Raw genomic sequence first — 23470 nt, 5'->3', positions numbered from 1 at the left:
AGTTAGAGATTAGTGAAAAAGATGTATTTTTTTCCTATCCAAGTTCACAGATCCTCTGAATTCTATTCACAGAACCTAGGAGGTCCATGAACCCCGTGTTAAGAACGGCTGTCTTGAAATGTCAAAGATTATCAGTAGTGATGGGGAGGGATGGAGTCTGTTGGAGCTGGTTTTGGTCGAAGATGGAGGAGATGAGGAGATCACAGTGAGCAAGGGAATCAAGAGCTAGAAGAAAGCTGTGCTCTCTGCCCATCCATGGGACTTTGGTGTGGAGATGAAGAAATTTCCAGTTGAGAAGGACATGAGAAAAGGAGCATCTCTGAAGGATAGTCAGGTGTCATTTAGAGGAAGGAAGCAGTTTGGGAGGAGGTAGCCTATAAGAATAAAAGATTTAGTTTACCACCCACTGGAGTCCAGTGAGCAGCACAACAGAGTGTGGGAGAGAGGTGGCCACCGTGGGAAGATGAGTCACTAAGGCCGGGGGTGGAGGGAACGCAGAGCAGCAGGGGAAACTTTACTATGTTCCAGACAGCAGGCTAGACGTGGAGGATACAGAGATGAATAAGACGAAGAGAAATCACCCATTTAGGATTCGTCTGCACCAAATCCTGGTGGCTGATTGGCTGATTTGGCTGGTCTGATCCATGTACATTTTGGGAGCTTCCGAGAGCCAGAGGCAACTGCAGTAAGACAGGCACAGGGTATCACTACAGATTCCGGGGTGGGGCGGGGGGAGCTAAAAAATGTACTTTTTAGCTTTATTTTCTTTCCTCCTTTGATTCCTTCTGCAAAGCAAAAAATGAAGTTTAAAAAAAAAAAGTAATGTAATTGAGAAAAAAAATGAAGCAGTGCCATCATCAACTATTTCAAATCAGCAAAACATCCAAAAATTAATTAGATAAGCCTAGGGGATACATCCCCCACCCTCACTCCAAATTCGTCAGGAACCTTCTAAGGATCTTTGCAACCAAGAGATTCTTTGATGCGATTACCCTTCAGAACAGTGGCTCAGAGGGATCAAAGGAATAAAGAAAGGACTGTGTTTTTAGAGTTTTCTCTGGGGCTCAGGAGGTGGAGGTTGCAGTGAGCGGAGATCGCGCCACCGCAGTCCTGCCTGGGCTACGGAGCAAAACTCCATCTAAAATAAAAGATTTTTCTCTGGGGCTCCAGAGATAGCCTGAACCTGGATCTCAGCTCTGGCTGCAGCTCTCAGAATCTAGGATCCTGTGATTCTTTTTTAAAAGGCTATTTCCCCCTTCTCTACTAGGGGGATCTTTCAAAAAGGCTCAGCCTGGGAGCTGCGGCAGGTAGGAGGCATTGGCTGGACCCAGCTCCTCCTTTGATCATCATGTTCTGTTCTGGCAGCGGTATCTGAAAACTCCCTGCCCTGGGCCCACATGACCAGCCTCTTCTAGCCTGAAGGGAGGCAGCCCCTCAGCCAGAGAGGCAGCAGACAGATAGGAGAGATGAGAACAAGAGGCAGAGCTGAGCTAAGCTGACCTAGTTAAAGCAGAAAGAGGCTGTAGGGGTGACAGGGATGACGTGGGAGGGGACTGGGACAGGGAGAGAGGGAAGTTTCCCAGGGAGGCCCAGGACAGAGAGACATAGAGGGCTGACTGTTGTTTAAGAAGCCTTGGCAAGACTTGGGGGCCACCTAGAGGAGCCGTGTGTGGAGACTCAGTGAGCTGGCAGGCCTGTGTCCACGTGTGCAGGGGGGAGTAGCTTTACCAGATTTTGCCTGGATACTTAGTTTTGTTTGTTGTTTGTTTGTTTGTTTTTGGAGACGGGGTCTCACTCTGTTGCCCAGGCTGGAGTGCAGTGGCGTGATCTCCGCTCACTGCAACCCCTGCTTCGCGGGTTCAAGCGATTCTCCTGCCTCATCCTCCTGAGTAGCTGGGACTACAGGCATGAGCCACCACACCTGGCTAATTTTTGTATTTTTAGTAGAGACGAGGTTTTGCCATGTTGCCCAGGCTGGTCTCGAACTCCTGACCTCAGGAGATATGCCCGCCTCAGCCTCCCAAAGTGCTGGGATTACAGCCATGATCCACTGTGCCTGGCCTGAATACTTAGATTTTAAAGTCACCACCTTGGCAGAAATGAGAATCAGAAAAATATCTTGACCTTGGGGGAGCCAAGTGGGGAGCTCTACTAAACCTAGCAAGAATGAGCAAAAGCCTTGAATGTGCTCACAAGATTGCCCAGCAGTGGGCCAAAGAGAGGTCTCGTTACCCACTGTGTACCCAGCTCTCATCTAGGCACTGTAGGGCAACATAAAGGAAGCAAAGACATGAGCCCAGCTTGGAGGAAAATCAGCCCCTCTACAGATACGGCCAGTGAGCTCCATGCTGTGTTGGGACCCTCTGAGGGACAGAGAAGTGCCCTTCACAGGCCCTGCCCTTTAGGAAGACAATCTAGTTGAGAGAATCTTTGTGAAGCAACAATAAGTAATTGAATGCCATTTCTTGTTATGCCCCTGACTCGCAGAAGGGATTTCTGGCATAAGTGGGGAAGGCCGTAGGAAGGAGGAGGGCATTAAGCTGAGCCCTGAGGTCTGGGAGGGCAGAATTGGGATGAGGAGAGAGAAAGGGGCGTTCTAGTGAAGGTGCACAGATGGGCATATGTTTGGCTCACGTAGAGACCAAGAAGGTGGCCACGCTGACAAGATCGGAGGCCCACTGAAGGGAGATGGAGAAATGCAGCTGGATGGGAGAGAGTCAGGATTACAGAGGGCATTTGAAACTTCCAAAAGGGACAGGGTCAAAATCCAAGTTTTTGATGGGGTTCACCTCTGTCCTTTTTAGCTACAAGCCCATCGTGGAATTCATTGACGCACAATTCGAGGCCTACCTGCAGGAAGAGCTGAAGATCCGAAGAGTGCTGCACACCTACCATGACTCCCGGATCCATGTCTGCTTGTATTTCATTGCCCCCACGGGTCATTCCCTGAAGTCTCTGGACCTAGTGACTATGAAGAAGCTGGACAGTAAGGTATAGGAGGCAGGGGCGGGGGCGCTGGGGGCTCACCCTTACTGATCTCTTGTGCAAAGTAGATGTGGGATTCCGGGAGAGATTTGTGGCATCCTCATCCTCTCCCTCATTCCCTGTCCCTCCATAAAGATGGTGTTATGGATCCAGCACCAGCATCATACACTTTGTGATCTGTTTTCCCAGCACTAGGGATGGGCTTGCCCTGAGCTGTCTTTCTGCCCTGATCCGTCTTGGAGACTAGCAAGACGGCTCCCTGGGTCTAAGGGCAAAGGCTTTGGCAATGGAAAGCTGTTTTTTCTTTGTCCCATTGTTAACTGGCTAGAATCAAACATGCAAACTTGACTTTGAAAGTTACCATTCTGGCCGGGCGCGGTGGCTCAAGCCTGTAATCCCAGCACTTTGGGAGGCCGAGACGGGCGGATCACGAGTTCAGGAGATCGAGACCATCCTGGCTAACACGGTGAAACCCCGTCTCTACTAAAATACAAAAAAAATTAGCCGGGCAAGGTGGCGGGCGCCTGTACTCCCAGCTACTCGGGAGGCTGAGGCAGGAGAATGGCGTGAACCCGGGAGGCGGGGCTTGCAGTGAGCTGAGATCCGGCCACTGCACTCCAGCCTGGGCAACAGAGCTAGACTCCGTCTCAAAAAAAAAAAAAAAAAAAAAAAAGAAAGTTACCATTCTTACTATCAATAATTACTTTTATGATTGCAGTTAACATTAAAACCCTCATTATATGCCCACCCCATGAAGTACACATTATTGTTAGCCTCATTTTACAGAAGAGAAAACTGAAGCTCTGAGAGGTTAAGTGACTTGCTCATTGTCATATTGCTAGCTACTGGTAGAGTGCAGATTCTGTGACACTCAGATCTGTGACCCCATGTTATAATGCTTCTATGCCCGAGAAAGATGGCTGTGGGAATCAGGCATCGTCTTGCTTTAAGAAAAACTTGGCTGGGCGTGGTAGCTCACGCCTGTAATCCCAGCACTGTGGGAGGCCGAGGTGGGTGGATCACGAGGTCAGGAGATCGAGACCATCCTGGCTAACACAATGAAACCCCGTCTCTACTAAAAATACAAAAAAAGGCCAGGCGTGGTGGCGGGCGCCTGTAGTCCCAGCTACTTGGGAGGCTGAGGCAGGAGAATGGCGTGAACCTGGGAGGTGGAGCTTGCAGTGAGCCAAGATTGGGCCATTGCACTCCAGCCTGGGTGAGAGAGCAAGACTCCGTCTCAAAAAAAAAAAAAAAAAAATACCATGGCCGGGCGCGGTGGCTCAAGCCTGTAATCCCAGCACTTTGGGAGGCCGAGACGGGCGGATCACAAGGTCAGGAGATCGAGGCCATCCTGGCTAACACGGTGAAAACCCGTCTCTACTAAAAAATACAAAAAACTAGCCGGGCAAGGTGACGGGCGCCTGTAGTCCCATCTCGGGACTGAGGCAGGAGAATGGCGTAAACCCGGGAGGTGGAGCTTGCAGTGAGCTGAGATCCGGCCACTGCACTCCAGCCTGGGCGACAGAGCGAGACTCCGTCTCAAAAAAAAAAAAAAAAAAACAGCCAAAACAAAACAAAACAAAAAACTTAAAAATGCAAATTCTATACCATGTATAAATTATACAATGATTCTTCATGTTAGAGGATTATTTGCTTTACAAAAGAATTGATCACGGGATTCTTCAGAAAGCCTAATTACATTTTCACCTACCATTTAATGTGTGCCAGATGCTGTGATGAGTACTTTATATGCATTATTTTATTTTTTCCTTCCAATAATCCAGCGGTGAGTACTATTATTATTCCCATTTCACTCATGATGAAATTGAGGGGCAGAAAGTCAAGTCACTTGCTCAACCTCAGACAACTTGAAATGGGTCTGGGATTTGGACCTAGCTCTGACTCCATGGTCTTTTATTTTACAAAAACTGAATTTAGGCTGGGCTTGGTGGCTCATGCCTATAATCCCAGCACTTTGGGAGGCCAAGGTGGGCGGATCATCTGAGGTCAGGAGTTCGAGACCAGCCTGGCCAAGCCAACATGGCAAAACCCCGTCTCTACTAAAAATACAAAAATTATCTGGGCATGGTGTTGCACACCTGTAATCCCAGCTACTGGGGAGGCTCAGGCAGGAGAATCACTTGAACCTGGAAGTGGAGGTTGCAGTGAGCCGGAATCATGCCACTGCACTCCAGCCTGGGTGACAGAGCAAGACTATATACCAAACAATAATAATCGAATTTACATGCAGCCATTTAGTAGCACATCCACTCTAAAACTGAATTTCAGCTCTCATCAGAATAGGAGCGGTTTTTCATTTTTTGCAGCAATGGGCTCATGGCCCATGAATAAAAGGCTGCTCTTGAAATGTGGCCATGCCCTGCATGTCCTGTATAGGGGCATTGGTGAGCCACATGGCTGCAGGCCTGGTGGATGGGCTGAGTTAAACCTTTGATATATATGTGTGTGTCTGTATATATATATATATATATTTTTTTTTTTAATTAATTAATTAATTTTTTTTGAGATGGAATTTCACTCTTGTTGTCCAGGCTGGAATGCAATGGCACGATCTTAGCTCACCGCAACCTCCGCCTCCCGGGTTCAAGCAATTCTCCTGCCTCAGCCTCCCGAGTAGCCGGGATCATAGGCATGCGCTACCACACCCGGATACTTTTTATTTTTAGTAGAGACAGGATTTCACCATGTTGGCCAGGCTGGTCTCAAACTCCCGACCTCAGGTGATCCACCCCTCGGCCTCCCAAAGTGCTGGGATTATAGGCATGAGCCACTGCTCCCGGCCTGATATATGTTTATGGTGTGTCAATGGGGACTTGGCGAAAGTGCCAAGGAGAATAGGCTCTGCCTGCTGTTTCATCTTGGCAAGGGCATTGACCCCTCTACCCGCGAAAGACTTCAAGGGAGGTGCCTCCAAGGTTCAGTCTTTCTTTGACCCACCACCTGTGTGGTATCAGCCTTCAGAGGCACTCCTAAGCCAAAGTGCAAAGGAGGCAGGATTTATCTTTCACGTCTGGTGCTCCCAGACTCCCCTTTCAGAGCCCGGGGCCTGAGTGCCACCTATGCCCCCCACTCCCCCACCCCCCCACCCCCCTGTTGGAGTCTCCTGGCAGGAATGATTATGCTCTCCATGTCAACTTGACCTTAGTGTGCTCTGTCTCACAAACACGCGTGCATTTCAAGTTTCTTTACCTTCTGACAGTAAAAGCCTTGTCCCTTCTTGGAGCAATTTCAAGGATTAGGGTTCAGGTGGACTGAACTTTTGGTTGGCATTAGGCCTTTCTCCTGATGCCTGAAATTGGGCATTTATACTGCTTTTCTTACTCAGAAATTAATCATGAGACTCAGGCAGTATAATTCTTTTTGCATAAGTCTCAGATCAAATTGTAACTAGAGGTTCTTCCTCACCTAACCGAGTTGGTTATTCAGTGTCTCTTGCCAGAAAGAGAGCCAGGTGTACATCCTCGCTGAGCACTGTCCTGCCTCCTTTCCCTGCCATCTCTCATGTGGGTCCATATCACGCCCGGCTGGGGCTAGCCCGGACTCGATGGGTTGGAACAATTTACTGTTAGCAAGAAGAGGCCACCTCTCCCCTGTCAGCCACAGATTCCCAGCTATCACCTTTCTGCTTCATATCTCCCAAGCAGTAACCTTGATACCAAGATATCATACAGCTCATCAGTTTGGATCTGAACTGGTAGACAGCTCATGCTTAAGACTATGGACTTAGGAATAAGGCTGAGTTTGGATTCGAATCCCAGTTCTGCTACTTACCTGCTCCATGGCCTTGGACAAGTTACTTAACCTCCCTATGCCTTAATTTCTCATTGGCAAAATAGTAATAATACCTCCTGGAAAGAAGGGTTATTGTCAGGATTAATTGTGCTAATTCATGTAAAGCACTTAGTTCAGTGCCTAGCACAGTTAGTACTTGTCGTTTATTGTATTGTCATTTGGCTACAGAAGCGGCCAGTCCTTGACCACTGGGCTGAGCGGCTCCCTCTGGCAGCTGGTGGAAGTCTTAGGTGATGCTGCTATCAGTTGCAGGTTACCAACAATGACCCCGCTTTGCCCTCCTCTCCCTAGGTGAACATCATCCCCATCATTGCCAAAGCAGATGCCATTTCGAAGAGTGAGCTAACGAAGTTCAAAATCAAAATCACCAGTGAGCTTGTCAGCAACGGAGTCCAGATCTATCAGTTTCCTACAGATGATGAGTCAGTAGCAGAGATCAATGGAACCATGAATGTGAGTGGGAGCAATTTCCTGACCATTTGCTTTTTATGATGATTATCATTATTTTAATTTGTTTTAGAGACAGAGTCTTGCTCTGTTGCCCAGGCTGGAGTGCAGTGGTGTGATCACAACTCATTGCAGCCTTGAACTCCTGGGCTCAAGGGATCCTCCTGCCTCAGCCTCCCAAGTAGCTGAGATTACAGGTGCACTCACCACACCTGGCTAATGTTTTAATGTTTTGTAGAGACGGGGTCTTGCTATGTTACTCAGGCTGGTCTTGAACCCCTGGGCTCAAGCAGTCCTCCTGCCTCAGCCTCCCAAAGTACTGGGATTACAAGTGTGAGCCACCACGCTGACCCCTTTATTATTATTATTTTACCAAAGAGCAGCAAAACATCTTCACCATCCATCTTAGTGTAGTTAACTCTTTTTTTTTTTTTTCTTTTACTCTTTTTTTTTTTTTTTTTTTTTTTTTTGAGACAGGATCTCATTCCATTGCCCAAGCTGGAGTACAGTGGCACAATCTCAGCTCACTGCAACCGAGAGATGTTATTTTTAAATATCAGGGTGTGCTGGGCATGGTGGCTTAGGCCTGTAATCCCAGCACTTTGGGAGGCTGAGGCGGGTGGATCACCTGAGGTCAGGAGTTTGAGACCAACCTGACCAACATGGCGAAACCCCATCTCTACTAAAAAATACAAAAATTATCCAGGCGTGGTGGTGTGCGCCTGTAATCCCAGCTACTCTGGAGGCTGAGGCAGAGGTTGCAGTGAGCCAAGATTACGTCATTGCCCTCCAGCCTGGGCGACAGAGCGAGACTGATCTCAAAAAAAAAAAAAAAAAAAAAAAAAAAAAATCAGGGTTGTGTTTTGCTTTATTAAGTGTGAATGAATTTAAAAAAAAAAAAGAAACCTTGCCATCTTTCCTCTCCTCCCCCACTTTTCCCTACTAGAGGAATGACTAATAAAGAAGGCAGAGAGGCAAACATCTCCTAATGCTTCCTTACAATGTGTTGCTGTTGCTGTGAAATCTTCAATGTTGTGATTTCAAGCAGACAGCTAATAGCTTTCAGAAAGCGTCTGCTTTGGGAACAGATTTCTTTTTCTCTATTGAGTGGCATCAGTTTTTCCTAATGACATAATGCCTGGGTATAGCCAAACTCAGGAAAGCCTTGTAATAAAAGCCATTTTTAGAAAACTTTCCTGCTGCCACTGCCCTCTAAGTTATCATTACAACATCAGCTGCCACCTCCTATGAATTGGCCAACAAATTAGCATAGCAGGGCAGCAAGTCATTGTCTCGCCTGACTTCCTGTCCATCAGTACACCCGAGATGTGTTTGTTATCACCATCACCACCTTAGACAAATCTGGTTCAAGGGTAAGGTTCTCTGGAGCGTGGCAGGTGGAGATAGGTCTTCTCTGACCGGCCATGGGCATGGAAAAATTAAAAAAGATTAGTGCTTGTCCTCTCGAGAAGTCAGGGCATTTTGATGGAAACTAGGCTCTGTTATGAAGAGACAGCCTAGTCTGCAGAAAAACGGGAGCCTCGTGAGAAGTGTTGTCTAGGTGCCACCGGCACTGATGTCTGGAAGCGTCTAGTCACCTCAGGACATCAGTCGCCATAGAGACCTTCCGAACACTGATGCCCTAAGTCACCAAGCAGCTTTCAGGCTTGTGGTTTGCTTTGCTAAGAATAAATAGGGACTGAGAGTTGTCAGCCATCTCAAGATGTCACACAGAACCACATCTTTGTACCTCGTGGATTAGGAGTGACAGTCATCCTGGGCTCTGTTCTCAGCTCAGCTCTGGCCTCCTACTGAGCCTAGGGTAGGCTCAACCTCAAGGCTGGAAACCCCCAAGCTAGGCAACAGCAGTTGTCAAGCATGCTGTTATGGCTGAGAAGGAATTTTGGGTCTTTTATTACTCATAATTGTGTTTCACTTTGAAAAACAAAATTCGAGGCTGAACAACATAGCAAGACCTCATCTCTACTGAAATTAAAAAAAAAAAATTAACTGGTGGCCAGGCGCAGTGGCTCACGCCTGTAATTCCAGCACTTTGGGAGGCCGAGGTGGGTGGATCACCTGAGGTCAAGAGTTCGAGACCAGCCTGACCAACATGGAGAAACCCCGTCTCTACTAAAAAGACAAAATTAGCTGGGTGTGGTGGTGCATGCCTGTAATCCCAGCTACTTGGAAGGCTGAGGCAGGAGAATCGCTTGAACCTAGGGAGGCAGAGGTTGCAGTGAGCTGAGATTGCACCTTTGCACTCCAGCCTGGGCAACAAGAGCAAAACTCCATCTCAAAAAAAAAAAAAAAAAAAATTAACTAGTGCTGTGGCATACACCTGTAGTCTCAGCTACTTGGTCGGTGGGCGGCCTAAAGTGGGAGGATTACTTGAGCCCGGGAAGTTGAGGCTGCGGTGAACCCTGATCGTGCCACTGCACTACTCCAGGCTGGGTGACAGAGCAACACCCTGTCTCACCAAAAAAAAAAAATAATCCAGAAAGAGAGAGAAAGGAAAGAAAAGAAAAAAGAAAAAAAAAACTAAATAGAAAGAAAGAAACAAAAAGGAAGGAAGGAGGGGAGGGAAGAGGGAGGGAAGGAGGGAATTCCAGTGGAAGGAAGGAAGGTAGGAAGGAGAAAGAGGGAGGGAGGGAGGGAATTCCAATGGATTCAGGATTATCCCTATTATAAATCACTCACCACTTACTCCCTTGCATCCCACTGTGCTTTTTTTTTCTTTCTTTTTCTTTTTTTCTTTTTTTTTTGAGACAGGCTCTCGCTCTGTCGCCCAGGCTGGAGTGCAGTGATGTAATCAATCTCAGCTCACTGTAGCCTCCACCTCCTGGGTTCAAGTAATCCTCCTGCCTCAGCCTCCTGAGTAGCTGGGACCACAGGCATGCACCACCTTGCTCGGCTAATCCACGTGGTTTTTTTGAGTGGGAAAGAGAGGAGTGGCCCCACATCTAGTGTGCCTGGAATTGGCATGCCTGTGAGAGGAGCTTGCATGTGAGTGCTTTGTGTTACATGCGCTGTGATGGGAAAGAGGGTGCTATCAAATATACACAGACGATTGCTTAGCCTGCCTGCCACTGAACAACTACGTCAAAAGTCCCCAGAGTCTTCACACAAGCCGTGGTGTATGAAACTGCATCCTCAGGACCTAGGCTTGGGTGGTAGGAGGAATTGGTGCTGGTCTTTCATTTTGGATTTGACTCCAACCCCACAGCCTCAGCCATCCCAGCCAATTGTCATAGGAGCTGGATTGGAAGAAGTGGAAGAAGGCTGTTGCCTGAGTGGAGAAGACTGGACAATGTCCTGTCTGTCACCATGAGGGATTTTTATGGCAGGAAGTGAGAGTAATGAGGTCCCAGCCACCACCTTGGATTATGGGTGACTCCAGAAAACCTTATTTTAGATTGAGGGGGAAGGGAAGGGAGAGCGAGGTCTTGTTGCATGCTATTTTCAACTCATACTCTGATATCTCTCAAGGTTGTAGACTTTAATACTGAAAATTGCTATGTTGTTTTAAATTTAATGATGTTCTTTGCATGGCTCAAACCATGACCAGGACCAGCAAAAAGGCCCAGTTACTTATTTGACTAAGCTCCATTAGTTGTCCATTTGTGAGGTCTGGGGTTTGGTTCCCACAAAGGCAGTTGACATTTGGGTCCAGTGAGAGCACATGGCTGAACAGTAGGGTCACAGGGAGACCCGTAGACACAAGTCCATCCCTTCCTCTGAGACAGCAGTGGTATTTCCATTGTTTCCATGTACTTTTGCAGGAATCACCAGTGGTTGACTTGAGAGCAAATCAGCCAATGGTCTTGTTCAGTCACCAGCAGAAGCCTGAAATGGGGACTAACATAACTGGGAAACACTGTCCACTCTGGGAGGGAAGCAAGCCCAATCAGAATATTATCATTAGATGAGGAATAAAGAGTTCTGACATTGTCTATTTCACTGGGTTAAGGAAGACAGTCACCTAGCCTCCCAAGTATAATGGATGTGGTGAAATAAGAATAAAGTAACTCATGCCAATTGGATTATTAAGTACTTTACAATGTACCAAGAAGAATTTAAGTTAGACACAAGTCAGTAAAGGTGGTGCTATGGTTTGATTGTGTCCCCTCCAAAATTCAAATGTGGCCAGTGTGATAGTATTAAGAGGTGGGGGCCGGGCACAGTAGCTCACACCTGTAATCCCAGCACTTTGGGAGGCCAAGGTGGGCAAATCAAGAGGTCAAGAGATCGAGACCATCCTGGCCAACATGGTGAAACCCCGTCTCTACTAAAAATACAAAAAATTGCCAGGCACGGTGGCTCACGCCTGTAATCCCAGCTACTTGAGAGGCTGAGGCAGGCGGATCACCTGAGGTCGGGAGTTTGGGACCAGCCTAACCAACATGGAGAAACCCCATCTCTACTAAAAATGCAAAATTAGCTGGGCATGGTGGTGCATGCCTATAATCCCAGCTACTCAGGAGGCTGAGGCAGGAGAATTGCTTGAACCCAGGAGGTGGAGGTTGTGGTGAGCTGAGATCACGCAATTGCACTCCAGCCTGGGCAACAAGAGCGAAACTCCATTGCAAAAAAAAAGAAAAAGATAAATTAGCTGGGCATGGTGCCACACGCCTGTAGTCCCAGCTACTCGAGAGGCTGAGGCAGGTGGATCACTTGAATCCGGGAGGTGGAGGTTGCAGTGAGCCAAGATCACGCCACTGCACTCCAGCCTGGCAACCGAGTGAGACTGTCTCAAAAACAAAAAAAGAAAAAACAAAAAAAGGGCCCTTAAGAAGTGATTGGGCCTGGCTGGGCGCGGTGGCTCATGCCTGTAATCCCAGCACTTTGGGAGGCTGAGGCAGGTGGATCACCCAAGTTCAAGAACAGCTTGGCCAACATGGCGAGATCCCGTCACTACTGAAAATACTAAAATTAGCTGGGCGTGGTGGCAGGCGCCTGTAATCCCAGCTACTCGGGAGACTGAGGCAGGGGAATCACCTGAACCCGGGAGGCGGAGGTTGCAGCAGTGAGCTGAGATTGTGCCATTGCACTCCAGCCTAGGCAACAAGAGTGAAACTCCGTCTTTAAAAAAAAAAAAAAAGTGATTGGGCCATGAGGGGCTCCTCCCTTGTTAATGGGATGAAGGCCTTTTTTTTTTTTTTTGAGATGCAGTCTTGCTCTGTCGGCCAGGCTGCAGTGTAGTGGTGTGATCTTGGCTCACCACAACCTCTGCCTCCCAGGTTCAAGCAATTCTCTGCCTCAGCCTCCCGAGTAGCTGAGATTACAGGCGTCCACCACCACGCCCAGCTAATTTTTGTATTTTTAGTAGAGATGGGGGTTTCACCATCTTGGCCAGGCTGGTCTTGAACTCCTGACCTCGTGATCCACCTGCCTCGGCCTCCCAAAGTGCTGGAATTATAGGCATGAGCCACCACGCCTGGCTGAAGACCCTTTTTAAAGAGACATCATGCAGTGTTGGGCTAGCTGGTCCTTCTGCTGTGTGAGGATGTGGCAAGAAGGTCCTCACCAGACCAGATGCTGGTGCCTTGATCTTGGACCTCCCAGCCTCCAGAACTATGAGGAATAAATTTCTATTGTTGATAAATTAGTCTCAAGTAGTTTATTGTAGCAAGACAAAATGCACTAAGACAGATAGTGAATCTAGGAATGGACTCCCAAGAGAGGCTTGAGACTATCTCTTGTTGGAGTTTTCTGACACTGGGAAATCTGACATCCGAGGGCGCCTCATTGGAAGTCTGAGTGAGAGATTTACACAGACTCCCCTGAGAGGGCTGTTTGTGTTTCAGCAGCAACACTGCCCTGCATCTAACAGAGTCTCCTCCCTGGGTCCACACATAGAAAATGTCACCCCTGTCTGTCAGTTTCCTACAGAGACCTGGGAAAAATAGCAGAAAGCCCAGCCTCAGATTTGGATCCCACTGGTAGGACCTAGGAGTATGGTCGGTGGTGGTGCGGGGGGAGGGTGGGTATCTGCTCTCTGCTCCGCTCGACTCCATTCTGGTTGTCAAAGCCATCTGTCTCTCAAAAGCAGTGGAACAGAGGGCCAGAGCCTGGTCCCCATGATTTCCTGCTTGTCATGGTTTGCTTCCTTCTAGCGGATGCCATGTAGCCAGGAGGCAGAGTGCGAGCCACCCTAGGTGGCTGGGAGAGGTTGGCAGCCAAAGCTCGGTGGCCTTGCTGCTGCTTCAGAGGATCTGGGCATGCGGGTTAGGGACTTAGGCAACTCGTTTAACCTCCCTGTATCCCAGTTCCCCCAACTCATGAATGGATCTTTTAATCATTGCCATAGAAGGATGCTGTGAAAGTCAAATGAAAGGAGAGCGCTGGGAAATGCCTACCTTGCATATACTTATCAAAACAGACTGAGGCCAGCTGCAAAGGAGTGTGCCGTGGGAGGGCTGGGGCTATATTTTTGAGCTAGAAGAATAAAATGACAGCAGTTTGAGAAAGAGGGGGAAGCAAGTCACCCTATCATTCTGACAGTGTCTCTTGATGATAAAAATGGAACAGGCCCGAGGGAATACTGACATTTTTGTATGCCTTTGTTTTCTTCTTTTTTTTTTTTTTTTCTCGAGCTCGGAGAAGCACCTCCCACTTCACATGCCTTCCTCCTCCATCACTTACAGCTGAGAGCCCAGGATGAGGGAGTGCTACAACGTGGTTTTTCTTTATCACCTCCTCCCTCAGTCTAGCTCTCTGCATTCGCCGCCCCTTGGCTCTTCTGTGTCATGTGGCTGAAGCTGTGGGGTCTCTGCAGGGGAAATGTTTTCCCAGAAAGTGTTTAGGGGTGGATTCGAGGCTCCCGATATGTCTTAGGTCCCTGAGTGGGAATGAATTGTGGCCAGATCAACCCTCCTGGCAAAGACTGGAGATGCTTAGGCCCTTGGGCAGCATTTTCACGAATTCAGTGCTTCCCAAATGCCCTGTGTGTCACTTGCCCAGTTACTCTTCTGGTCATTCCCCTCCCAGAATGGATGAAACATTTCTCACCTCCACCCCACACCCACCTTCCATATCCATAACCTCCTCTTTCCCATGTCCAGATTTAAGGGACAGTCAGTGGAGTGGGGAGGGGTTGGAGAGAGGCTGAGATGATCATCTGATAGCAGCTGAGAGGCGAGAAGGTGAAAGAAGAGCAGCTTCAGCTGGCAGCCAAGCAATTGAAGGGATTGGTGGAGGTCCTGGAGCTGAGCTCCTGATGAAAGTCTGTGTTCTTCTGCTCTGAAGGACATTTTTGGGGTCCAGAGCTAGAGGAGAATGGAGAGGAAGGATTGGCTGTGACATCAGCCTGTGGATTAAACAAACAAGCAACAGATTTGCTGTGGGTTTCCCTGAATTGAATTGCCTCTGATAATCTGGTCTTGAACAACTAGTTCCCCCAGGGTTTAGAGTACGCACCTCATCTACTGCTTGAACCCCCTAAACGGAAGTAGCAGACCAGCAAGGGGTGGGCTTTGAAGTCAGAGAGACCAGGATTCCATACCTCATTCTGTTCCTTACTATTGTGTGCCTGCTGGCAAGTCCCTTAGCCCTTCCAGACCTCAGTTTCCCCATCTTAAAGAGGAGAATAATAAGGCAACTTACCATATAGTGTTGTCGTAGAGATTCAGTGAGACAATACCATGTAAAGCAGCTGGTACCCAGTGCATAGGGCTTAACAAATTATTGCTAATGCTAACGCTGTTAGTATGATTGCCACTACCTACTCTGAAACGACTTATTTGACTTCCCACGAAGTTAATTGCTCCCTCTTCTGTGTTACTCCAGCCCTGTTTACGACCTTGATCTTTTTTTTTTTTTTTTTTTTTTTGAGACAGGGTCTTGCTCTGTCACACAGGCTGGGGTGCAGTGGTGCGATCTCGGCTCACTGCAACCTCCACTTCTGGCACAACCCTCATCTTGCTGTCTGATCATTGTCGGGATGGCTTTCTCCCTGGGCACACTGTGCAGTCTCCGGGGCCAGGCTCTGTGCTTTTTTGCCATTACGTTGTTCTTAATCCCTAGCATATATCACAGGAGCTAGGGTGAGTGGGCAAATGGGTCAAAATATCTGAGATCATGGTCTGTTTCTGCAAGCAGGCTAAGAAACTTTCCCCATAGGCTCTTTACCTGTTGGTGTAAAGCCCTTTTGGGCAAAGCCCCGCCTGGGCTCACCTGGTCGGTAAACATTGATTCCGTAGTTCCATTTGGCTGTGGTGACTCAGCACTGACAGGCTGGCCAGCTCCTTGTGGACTGGGGCTCTGTGAGTGTTTCCCAGGCCCCACACTACCAAGTCGGGGCAGCTCTCTCTTCTCTGACCCATAAAGCCAGGCCAAGCTCCTCATTCCCCCTGTGAGCACCAAGCTCATAAACCTATTTGTCCTTTGCCTTTCTTTCCTCTTTCCCTAGCCTTACCACAGCCATTCAGGAAGTAGTTATTAAGCACCTGCTATGTACAGGGCACCAGACCATATACTTGAGCCCTTGATCACATACTATCTTATATGACTTGAGTTATGTAATTTGGGCTCCCTCAACTAGACTGTAAGCTCCTAGAGGGCGAGGGAGCATGTCTTCTGCTGCTTCTATCTGCCTTATAGCACCTACAGCAGCACCCAGCACGGTCATGTGAGTAAATCCTTAGTGACTTGCCTTCTAGGCTCACAAGTTCAGTGTCAGCTCTTTCTCCAGGGAAGGATGAGAACAAGGACAATACAGCTCAGTCGGCTTTGTGGTCTCAGTATGGACCTAGTCTTGGGGCTCTTGCACGCCAGGGAGGGAGAAGGGCCAGTGATCTGAGACCCTTCGGTACTCCTTTATCCTCTCTATCCACACAGAACCCCCCTCATTCCACTCCCCCATCTTCCAAAGGCTCTTGCCCTCAGCAGTAACTATGAATAGCGAATAGCTTGGTAATCTGTGTGTCTGCGTATTATTCTGCTTATTTTCTCTCTTTGTTCCCTATGCATTCAGCCATGTCATTGTTACCCTCTATTGTGAATTTCTGAACAGCAGAAGCTTGGACTAGGCCTCTTATCCTCACATAGTTTGGGAACTTAATAAATGCTTGTTGGTGATGATGACAGTGAGGGACATTGCAGGGTGAGGGTCTGGGGCCCCAGAGACCAACAGCAGTTGGGTTGTGTAACACTCAGTGCCTTTCCTCTGCAGTTCTCAGCTTTCGTTTGCCTTCGGTTTCAGGCCCACCTGCCGTTTGCTGTCATCGGCAGCACAGAAGAACTGAAGATAGGCAACAAGATGATGAGGGCACGGCAGTATCCTTGGGGCACTGTGCAGGGTGAGTGAGTCTCCGGGAGAGGGGCTACATGCAGGAAACCCCTTTTGTCTGCCTCTTTGTTTGTCCCCAGCCACTATATGACAAGTTTCTAAACTGTCCCAAGTCTCTGCTCATTTGGCATGGGTCCCAAATAGCCATAGGGGTCACTAGGAAGCTAACTCTGGCTCCATACTGGGATGCCCTGATGGGAGCAAGCTTCCTCTGTCTCTCATGGGAAAAGTATTCCTAAACACAAAGACTTGCAAGGTAGGAAGGAGTGTGCGAGAAAGCCTGTGTTCTTGCCCAAGTGCACCAGGAAATGCACAAGAATGTTCACAGTAGTGTTGTTTGTAATGACAAATAATTACAAACAATCCAGATATTCATTAAAATAGACTGGATAGGCCGGACGTGGTGGCTCACGCCTGTAATCCCAGCATTTTGGGAGGCCGGGGCAGGCGGATCACGAGGTCAGGAGATCGAGACCATCCTGGTCAACATGGTGAAACCCCATCTCTACTAAAAGTACAAAAAAAAAAAAAAAAAAAAAGACTGGATAATGGGAGGGTGGGAAGGGGGTAAGGGATTTTAAAAAACTACATATTGGGGCTGGGCGCAGTGGCTCACTCCTGTAATCCTAGCACTCTGGGAGGCCGTAGCGGATAGATCACCTGAAGTCAGGAGTTCAAGACCAACCTGGCCAACGTGGTGAAACCCCGTCTCTACTAAAAATACAAAAAAAAAAAAAAAAAAGTCAGGCATGGTGGCATGTGCCTGTAGTCCCAGCTACTCAGGAGGCTGAGGCAAGAGAATCGCTTGAACCCAGGAGGCAGAGATTGCCGTGAGCTGAGATTTCGCCACTGCACTCCAGCCTGGGCGACAGAGCGAGATTGAAAAAAAAAAGAAAGAAACATACCATTGGATTCCCTTTGTATGAATTCCAAAAGGAGGCAAAACTAAACAAGATATATATTTTTAGGAATGCATACATGAGAGGTAAAACTGTAAAGAAAACAAAGGAATGATACTCTCCAAAGTCAGGAGAGGGGTTAAGTCTCTGCCAGGGGAGTGGGGGGATAAAGGAGGATGAGATTGGAAAAGGGCACTCAGGGGCTTCCAAGATACTGGTAATGTTTAACCTGAGTTGTGGAGACATTGGTGTTGATTTTTCAAAAATTCTTTAAATTGCACATACATATTTCATGCTCTCTTTTGAATGTATGATTATTTCACAATTGAAAAGCAATCAGACATATTGTATTACACTCAGGAAAGTTCCTTCTGGGATCTGTCTGACATATGTTAACTTACCCTCAGGGCTAGTCAGTTCAGTGCATAAGACAAGGCCAAGGACAGTGCTGTGGGTAGAAGAGGTCTTTGGTCCTGAGAGTCTACAGCTAGAAACGGGCCGTGGCTGATAGGGGCATCGTGTGAAAGAGTGGCTGGTTCTCTGTAACCTCATCCCTACCACTGGGGAAACACCTGAAAGTGGGTGGCGAGTTGTCTGCATCACATATGAAGGCTGGCATGTTTTAGAACACCCCGCAGACCCACTGACAATAGCTGGATTTTCTATAGGTAGGACAAGACTGGTTATCAGAGCTGTGCTAAGTTCTGGTCTTCTCTGCTGTTCGGAGCTGGGGTTGCTCCACTAGGAACATTTGCAAATGGTTTCTGGACCCATAGTCCCACCCTGGGAATGGACTTGTGGTCTGAGAAACAGGAACCTGAAGTGAGATGAGGAGAAGCCAGTAGACATGGTTCCAATGACTTACTTCATCTGACGTGGACTACCCTGAACCTAAACAATAAAGGGGGCTTTGAAAGTTTTTCTTGTAAGTCTAAGTTGACTGTTCTGCTTGAATGAGGAAGAAGTTGTATATTGCTTAGGTAGCCTGCAGGGGCCTTGGAGGCACTCCTTCTGACTCACCATCAGAGATCACTGTCCAGAGATGGAGGAGGAGATGGCATATAGCATAGTACTGAGAAGTTGCATATAGCATAGTCCTGAGAAGTTGTCTTACTGATGTCATCTTTAATATTAGCCTATGTTCTATGACAGCAGGGGGCTTTATTCCTAATTCAGTGGGTCTTAAGCAGAAGGATTATGTGAGCTGATTCGGGCTTTGGAAAGACTGATGACCACAAGGCAGTCTGCTTCAACTACAGCTGACCCACTTATCCCAGGCCCCTCTCTGCCCCCACTACCCTCTTCCAGACTCTGCAAGACAGAATCTGGGGTGACTGCCTGCTCATCACTTCAGACACCATTTTTCCTACTTGTTCAGGCCAAATACCACCATCCGACACAGTGAAGCCATACCTGTAGCCACCTTGACAAAGTACTGCTTGTGACCTGGTCTAGCCAGAAATCGATTTTGCTATGACTTGGTCCACATCTGTCATTCTTGACCACTGCCCAAAATTGCAGACCTTTGCTTGCACTCTTTTGAAGAGGGGACTTGTTCACACAGGCCAGAAAGTGGGGTCCCCTTGCTCCTAGTCACCATTGCTACTGTCAGGCCATTATCTACCCTCTAAAGAAACCACCTCCTTGGAAGCTTCTACCATCCAGGTGGGCCATGCCTGCAGTCCACACCCCTCCTTGTCACTGTCATCTATCAATATCCTAGTTCTTTCCCCTTATTATTTGGAGACTTTGTCACCTCCCCTACATTGCCTGGGTTTGAGCCCTAAGTCTGCAACTTACTAGCTACATAACCTTGCCTAACCTCATTGACACCTTGCAAACACCATTCCCTTCTCTGGCTGATAAATTACTATTCTTCCTTCCAGAGTCATCTTAGGGATTTTCTCTTCGGTGAAGTCTTCACTTTCCCAGGAGCTCTTAGGCCCCCCTCTCCTGAGCTTTATTGCCACTTGGCTATCCCTCTGTTTTTGTAGTTTTGCACTGAATTGTATTTGTCTATTTGCATCTATTCTTCCTCTAAACTGTAAGCTCCTGACAGCAAGATTCCATGACTTCGTTTCTGAATTCCCAGTGCCTCACACAATAATGGGAACAGAGATTCCACAAATATTGATTGGATGGATGGATAGATGGATGGATGAATGGGTGGATGGATGGATGGATGGATGGATGGATGGATGGATGGATAGATGCATATGTGCTGTTGTCCTACAAGTGGTGTAGACCAAACATTCTTTTGAAGGTCTGACTGCTGAATTTAGATTGTGGTGCTACTGACTGTCTTAACAAGTATTTTTATGGTATCACCATTTTTCATTACTGGCATTTTTGTAACCTTTCATTTACATTTTCAGTAAAAAAGAGAGGAAGTAAATTTGCAGGATCTAAATACACAGATTGCAAGGCAACGTCACTGTTAGACATTTTGCCTCTCGTTTCATCCATTTCTGCTTCCTCTGGCCTTCCTTTCAACATACTTTCAATACCCCAAACCCTGCTATGCAGTTGAAAACGAGGCCCACTGCGACTTTGTGAAGCTGCGGGAGATGCTGATTCGGGTCAACATGGAGGATCTGCGGGAGCAGACCCACACCCGGCACTATGAGCTGTATCGCCGCTGTAAGCTGGAGGAGATGGGCTTCAAGGACACCGACCCTGACAGCAAACCCTTCAGGTACCACTCCTGCCAGCCCAGTCCAGCCCAGCTCAGCTCAGCCCACCCAGGTGGTGTGGAAGCCTTCCCCTGGAGAATTCACAGGGGAGGCGAGACACGGGTGCTAAGACCTCGAGGAGCAGGGGCAGCTCACTTGCCAGTTCTGCTTGCCTGTTCACCCTTCGCCACTGCACACCTGCCAGGAGAGCTGTGGGGCGCAGGCTTGGGAAGTACTGCTGCCTTGCTTTGAAGGGCAAGGGAAGGGAGGAGGCCCAGAGGACCAGCAAGGCGGATCACCACACACACATGCACGCATCCGTGACAGCTCCAAGCAGCTGCGCTGGAGGGGATCCCCAAGCTGGGGCCCTGTTCCACGGGGTGGCAGTTGGTAACTGTCCTCTGCCCCTCTTTCTTCATCAGGCTCCTGGCACTCAGACAGGTTCTTTACCCATTTCCCCATTCTGAAACCCAGATAGGACCAGGTAGCGATCCCTTGCCATGCATCGATAAACTGCAGGCTCTTCAATTGCTGTTCTTAGTGTCTGCATTCAAGTGCAAGTTCTGTTTTGACCGCAGGATGTTAATCATCATTGGCATATTTCTTAAATCAGAATGCTTTTAGAGAAGGGAAATGTTTTTGAAAGCAGGTTATTATGCAGAGAGGAGTGATGCACCAAGTAGAAGTGTCTGATCTATATGTGTGATGTGTGAAATAAGCTCCACAGTTGAAATTACCACGTGGTGCCCTTTATGGTGGTCAAGCACTAATAAGCAAGTGAGGGAGATGTCTACCGGTTAAAAAGGCTTTCAAAGAGCCTCTGAGATCTTACACTACCTGTTCACAGCCTAAAGCTGGCCTGGAGTCAGAGCCTGACCAGTCCCTTGGGGATACTTGCTTCAGGAAGGATAGGCTCATGCCCTATACTGACAGGTGGGGCCAGGGGCCACTGGAGCACGTGGGGCTGGGGGAAGCCCTGCTTGTCTCTTTCTGGTGGGAGCCCCCTGGCTCTCTTCCCCACCTGCAGCTTTCATCTGCATTTGTAGAGGAGTAGGTGTGCCTCCACCTGGTCATTTTGTCTCCTTCCCTCCTCCTTCACTCCATCCTGAATACTCTGTTTCCTGTGTCTTCGCCTTCTTCACTCCTTCTCTGCCAGCTCCTTCTCGTGCTGCACGTAAGCATTCTTGTGCTGAAGAAACTTCCCCTTAACCCTGCTCTTTCTTACCAGCCTCTGCCCTGTCAAGAAGTCCTTGACAGGATGAGAAGGAGAAAGAGTTGTTCTATATTTGCTGTTTCCTCTTCTCCATCTCTCATTCATTCCTCAACCCACTGCAGTCTGGCTTCTGCCCCCAGCATAACCACTCAAATGCCTCTCTCCAAGGCCGGGAATCGCAAACTTGTGGCTAAGTTCAATGTTGCCTTTGGGTTCCATCTTATTTGATATCAACGCAGCACTTTATGCCATTCCTCACTGCCTCGTTGAAATGCTCTCTGCCTTTGGCTTTTCCAGCAATGTCCTGGCTGATTCTATTCCTATCTCTCCTACTATTTCTTCTCAGCCTCCTTTGCAGGCTCATTTTCTTCACCTTACTCCTTTAAATGTTGATATACACCCCCCGGGATTCTTTCCTAGGGCCTCTGCTTCTTTCACTTTCTGTTCTCTTTGCCGCTGGTTCTTTCTACTCTCACAGCCCTAATTACCACCTAGAAGTAGATGGCTCCCAAGCTAGTCTTACTTCTGAAGTCTAAACCCATTAATCCAACTGCATCCTGGACATTTCCACTCTGACATCCCATAGAGGACATCCCCGAAAATCAAGCTTAGTACAAATTCATCTTCTTCCCTCTTAAGCATGCGTCTCCAACATTCCCTGTTGCTATTCATGATACCACCATCCACCTGGTTGCCCAGGGATAATCAGAATTACCTTTGGCTCCTCCCAAGTCCTGGGAGTTCTGCTTTTCTTACCACTCCCTCCATTCCCTCCCAGCCCTTAACATTTAAGATCCTATCACTTCTTTTTTTTTCTTTTCTTTTTTTTTTTTTTTTGAGACAGAGTCTTGCTCCCTCGCCCAGGCTGGAGTGCAATGGCACAATCTCGGCTCACTGCAACCTTGGTCTCCGGGGTTCAAGTGATTCTCCTGCCTCAGCTTCCCAAGTAGCTGGGATTACAGGCACCCACCACCTCGCCCGGCTAATTTTTGTATTTTTATTAGAGACGGGGTTTCACCATATTGGCCAGGCTGGTCTTGAACTCCTGACCTCAAGTGATCCACCCACCTTGGCCTTCCAAAGTGCTGGGATTACAAGCATGAGCCACCACGCCCAGCCAAGATCCTGTCACTTCTTACTTGGATTGATGGAAAGTCTATCCTTCTCACAACACAGCCAGAGTGGTCCTTCTCATTTTCAAATTGGATCTAGTACTACTTCCTGCTTTAAAACCATGCAGTGCATACACGTCCAATTTTTAAATATGTCATTCAAAGCCTGTTCTCTTCCACCAGGCTCAGGAACTTCGTCTGCCTCTACTCCAGCATTGCCATGGTGCTCTCTGGCCATGTTGAACCACACCTGGCTCCCTAAGAATGTCATTCTCTCTCCACACGAGCTTTCTTACATGCTGCCCTCTTTGGATCACAGTTCCACCTCTTCTTCACCAGGCTATTGCCTTTTTTTTTTTTTTTTTTTTTTTTTTTTGAGATGGAGTCTCACTCTGTCACACAGGCTGGAGTGCAGTGGCGCGATCTTGGCTCACTTCAACCTTCGCCTAGCAGGCTCAAGCGATTCTCCTGCCTCAGCCTCCCAAGTAGCTGGGATTACAGGCATCCACCACAACGCCCGGCTAATTTTTTATATTTTTTGGTAGAGATGGGGGTTTCACCATGTTGGCCAGGCTGGTCTCGAACTCCTGACCTCAGGTGATCCACCGGCCTTGGCCTCCACAGTGCTGGAATTACAGGTGTGAGCCACCGCACCCAGCCTATCATCTCCTATTTCTTTAAAAATAAGCTTAGGCCAGGAGCATTTCCCACTAGACCATGAGTTCCTTGATGGCAAGTATGATGGCTGTTGGCTGTAGAGGCTGAGTGACTAGCATCATGTCAATTAGTACTGAGTCTAGCACATATGGAGTCTCCTCAAGCATTTGTTGAAATAGTTCATTCATGTGGTCGGTTTCAGAGCTAGGGCCTGGCAGCATTGTGCAAGGGAAAACCCAGATGAAGAGACGGGAGACTTAGCTTCTGGTCAAAGGTCTCCCTCTAACTAGCCATGGAGCCTTGAGCAAGACACCTCACCTCTCTGGGCCTCAGTTTTCTCATCCGTAGAACAAGAGTATAGAATCAGATATTCTCAGTCTCTC

General features: G+C 48.1%; 2 protein-coding genes across 3 annotated transcripts in view; one reads left to right on the top strand and one right to left on the bottom strand.

Annotated features, from left to right (window-relative positions):
- The window catches only part of NDUFA1 (NADH:ubiquinone oxidoreductase subunit A1), a 970503-nt gene that overhangs the window by 241521 nt on the left and 705512 nt on the right, over window positions 1-23470 (bottom strand). The window lies entirely within an intron of this gene.
- Window positions 1-23470, top strand: part of SEPTIN6 (septin 6) — a 313664-nt gene that overhangs the window by 271799 nt on the left and 18395 nt on the right. For both annotated transcript variants that reach the window (XM_050776104.1, XM_050776105.1), the window contains 4 exons: window positions 2805-2991; window positions 7090-7251; window positions 16448-16544; window positions 19960-20128. In XM_050776104.1, the coding sequence (XP_050632061.1) occupies window positions 2805-2991; window positions 7090-7251; window positions 16448-16544; window positions 19960-20128 (615 nt within the window). The remainder of the gene's footprint in view (window positions 1-2804; window positions 2992-7089; window positions 7252-16447; window positions 16545-19959; window positions 20129-23470) is intronic.

This window comes from Macaca thibetana, chromosome X, assembly GCF_024542745.1.
Source record: "Macaca thibetana thibetana isolate TM-01 chromosome X, ASM2454274v1, whole genome shotgun sequence".
In the NCBI taxonomy this organism is placed as follows: Eukaryota; Metazoa; Chordata; class Mammalia; order Primates; family Cercopithecidae; genus Macaca; species Macaca thibetana.
Note: the sequence above shows the minus strand (reverse complement) of the source record. Positions and strands in the feature narration are given on the sequence as shown.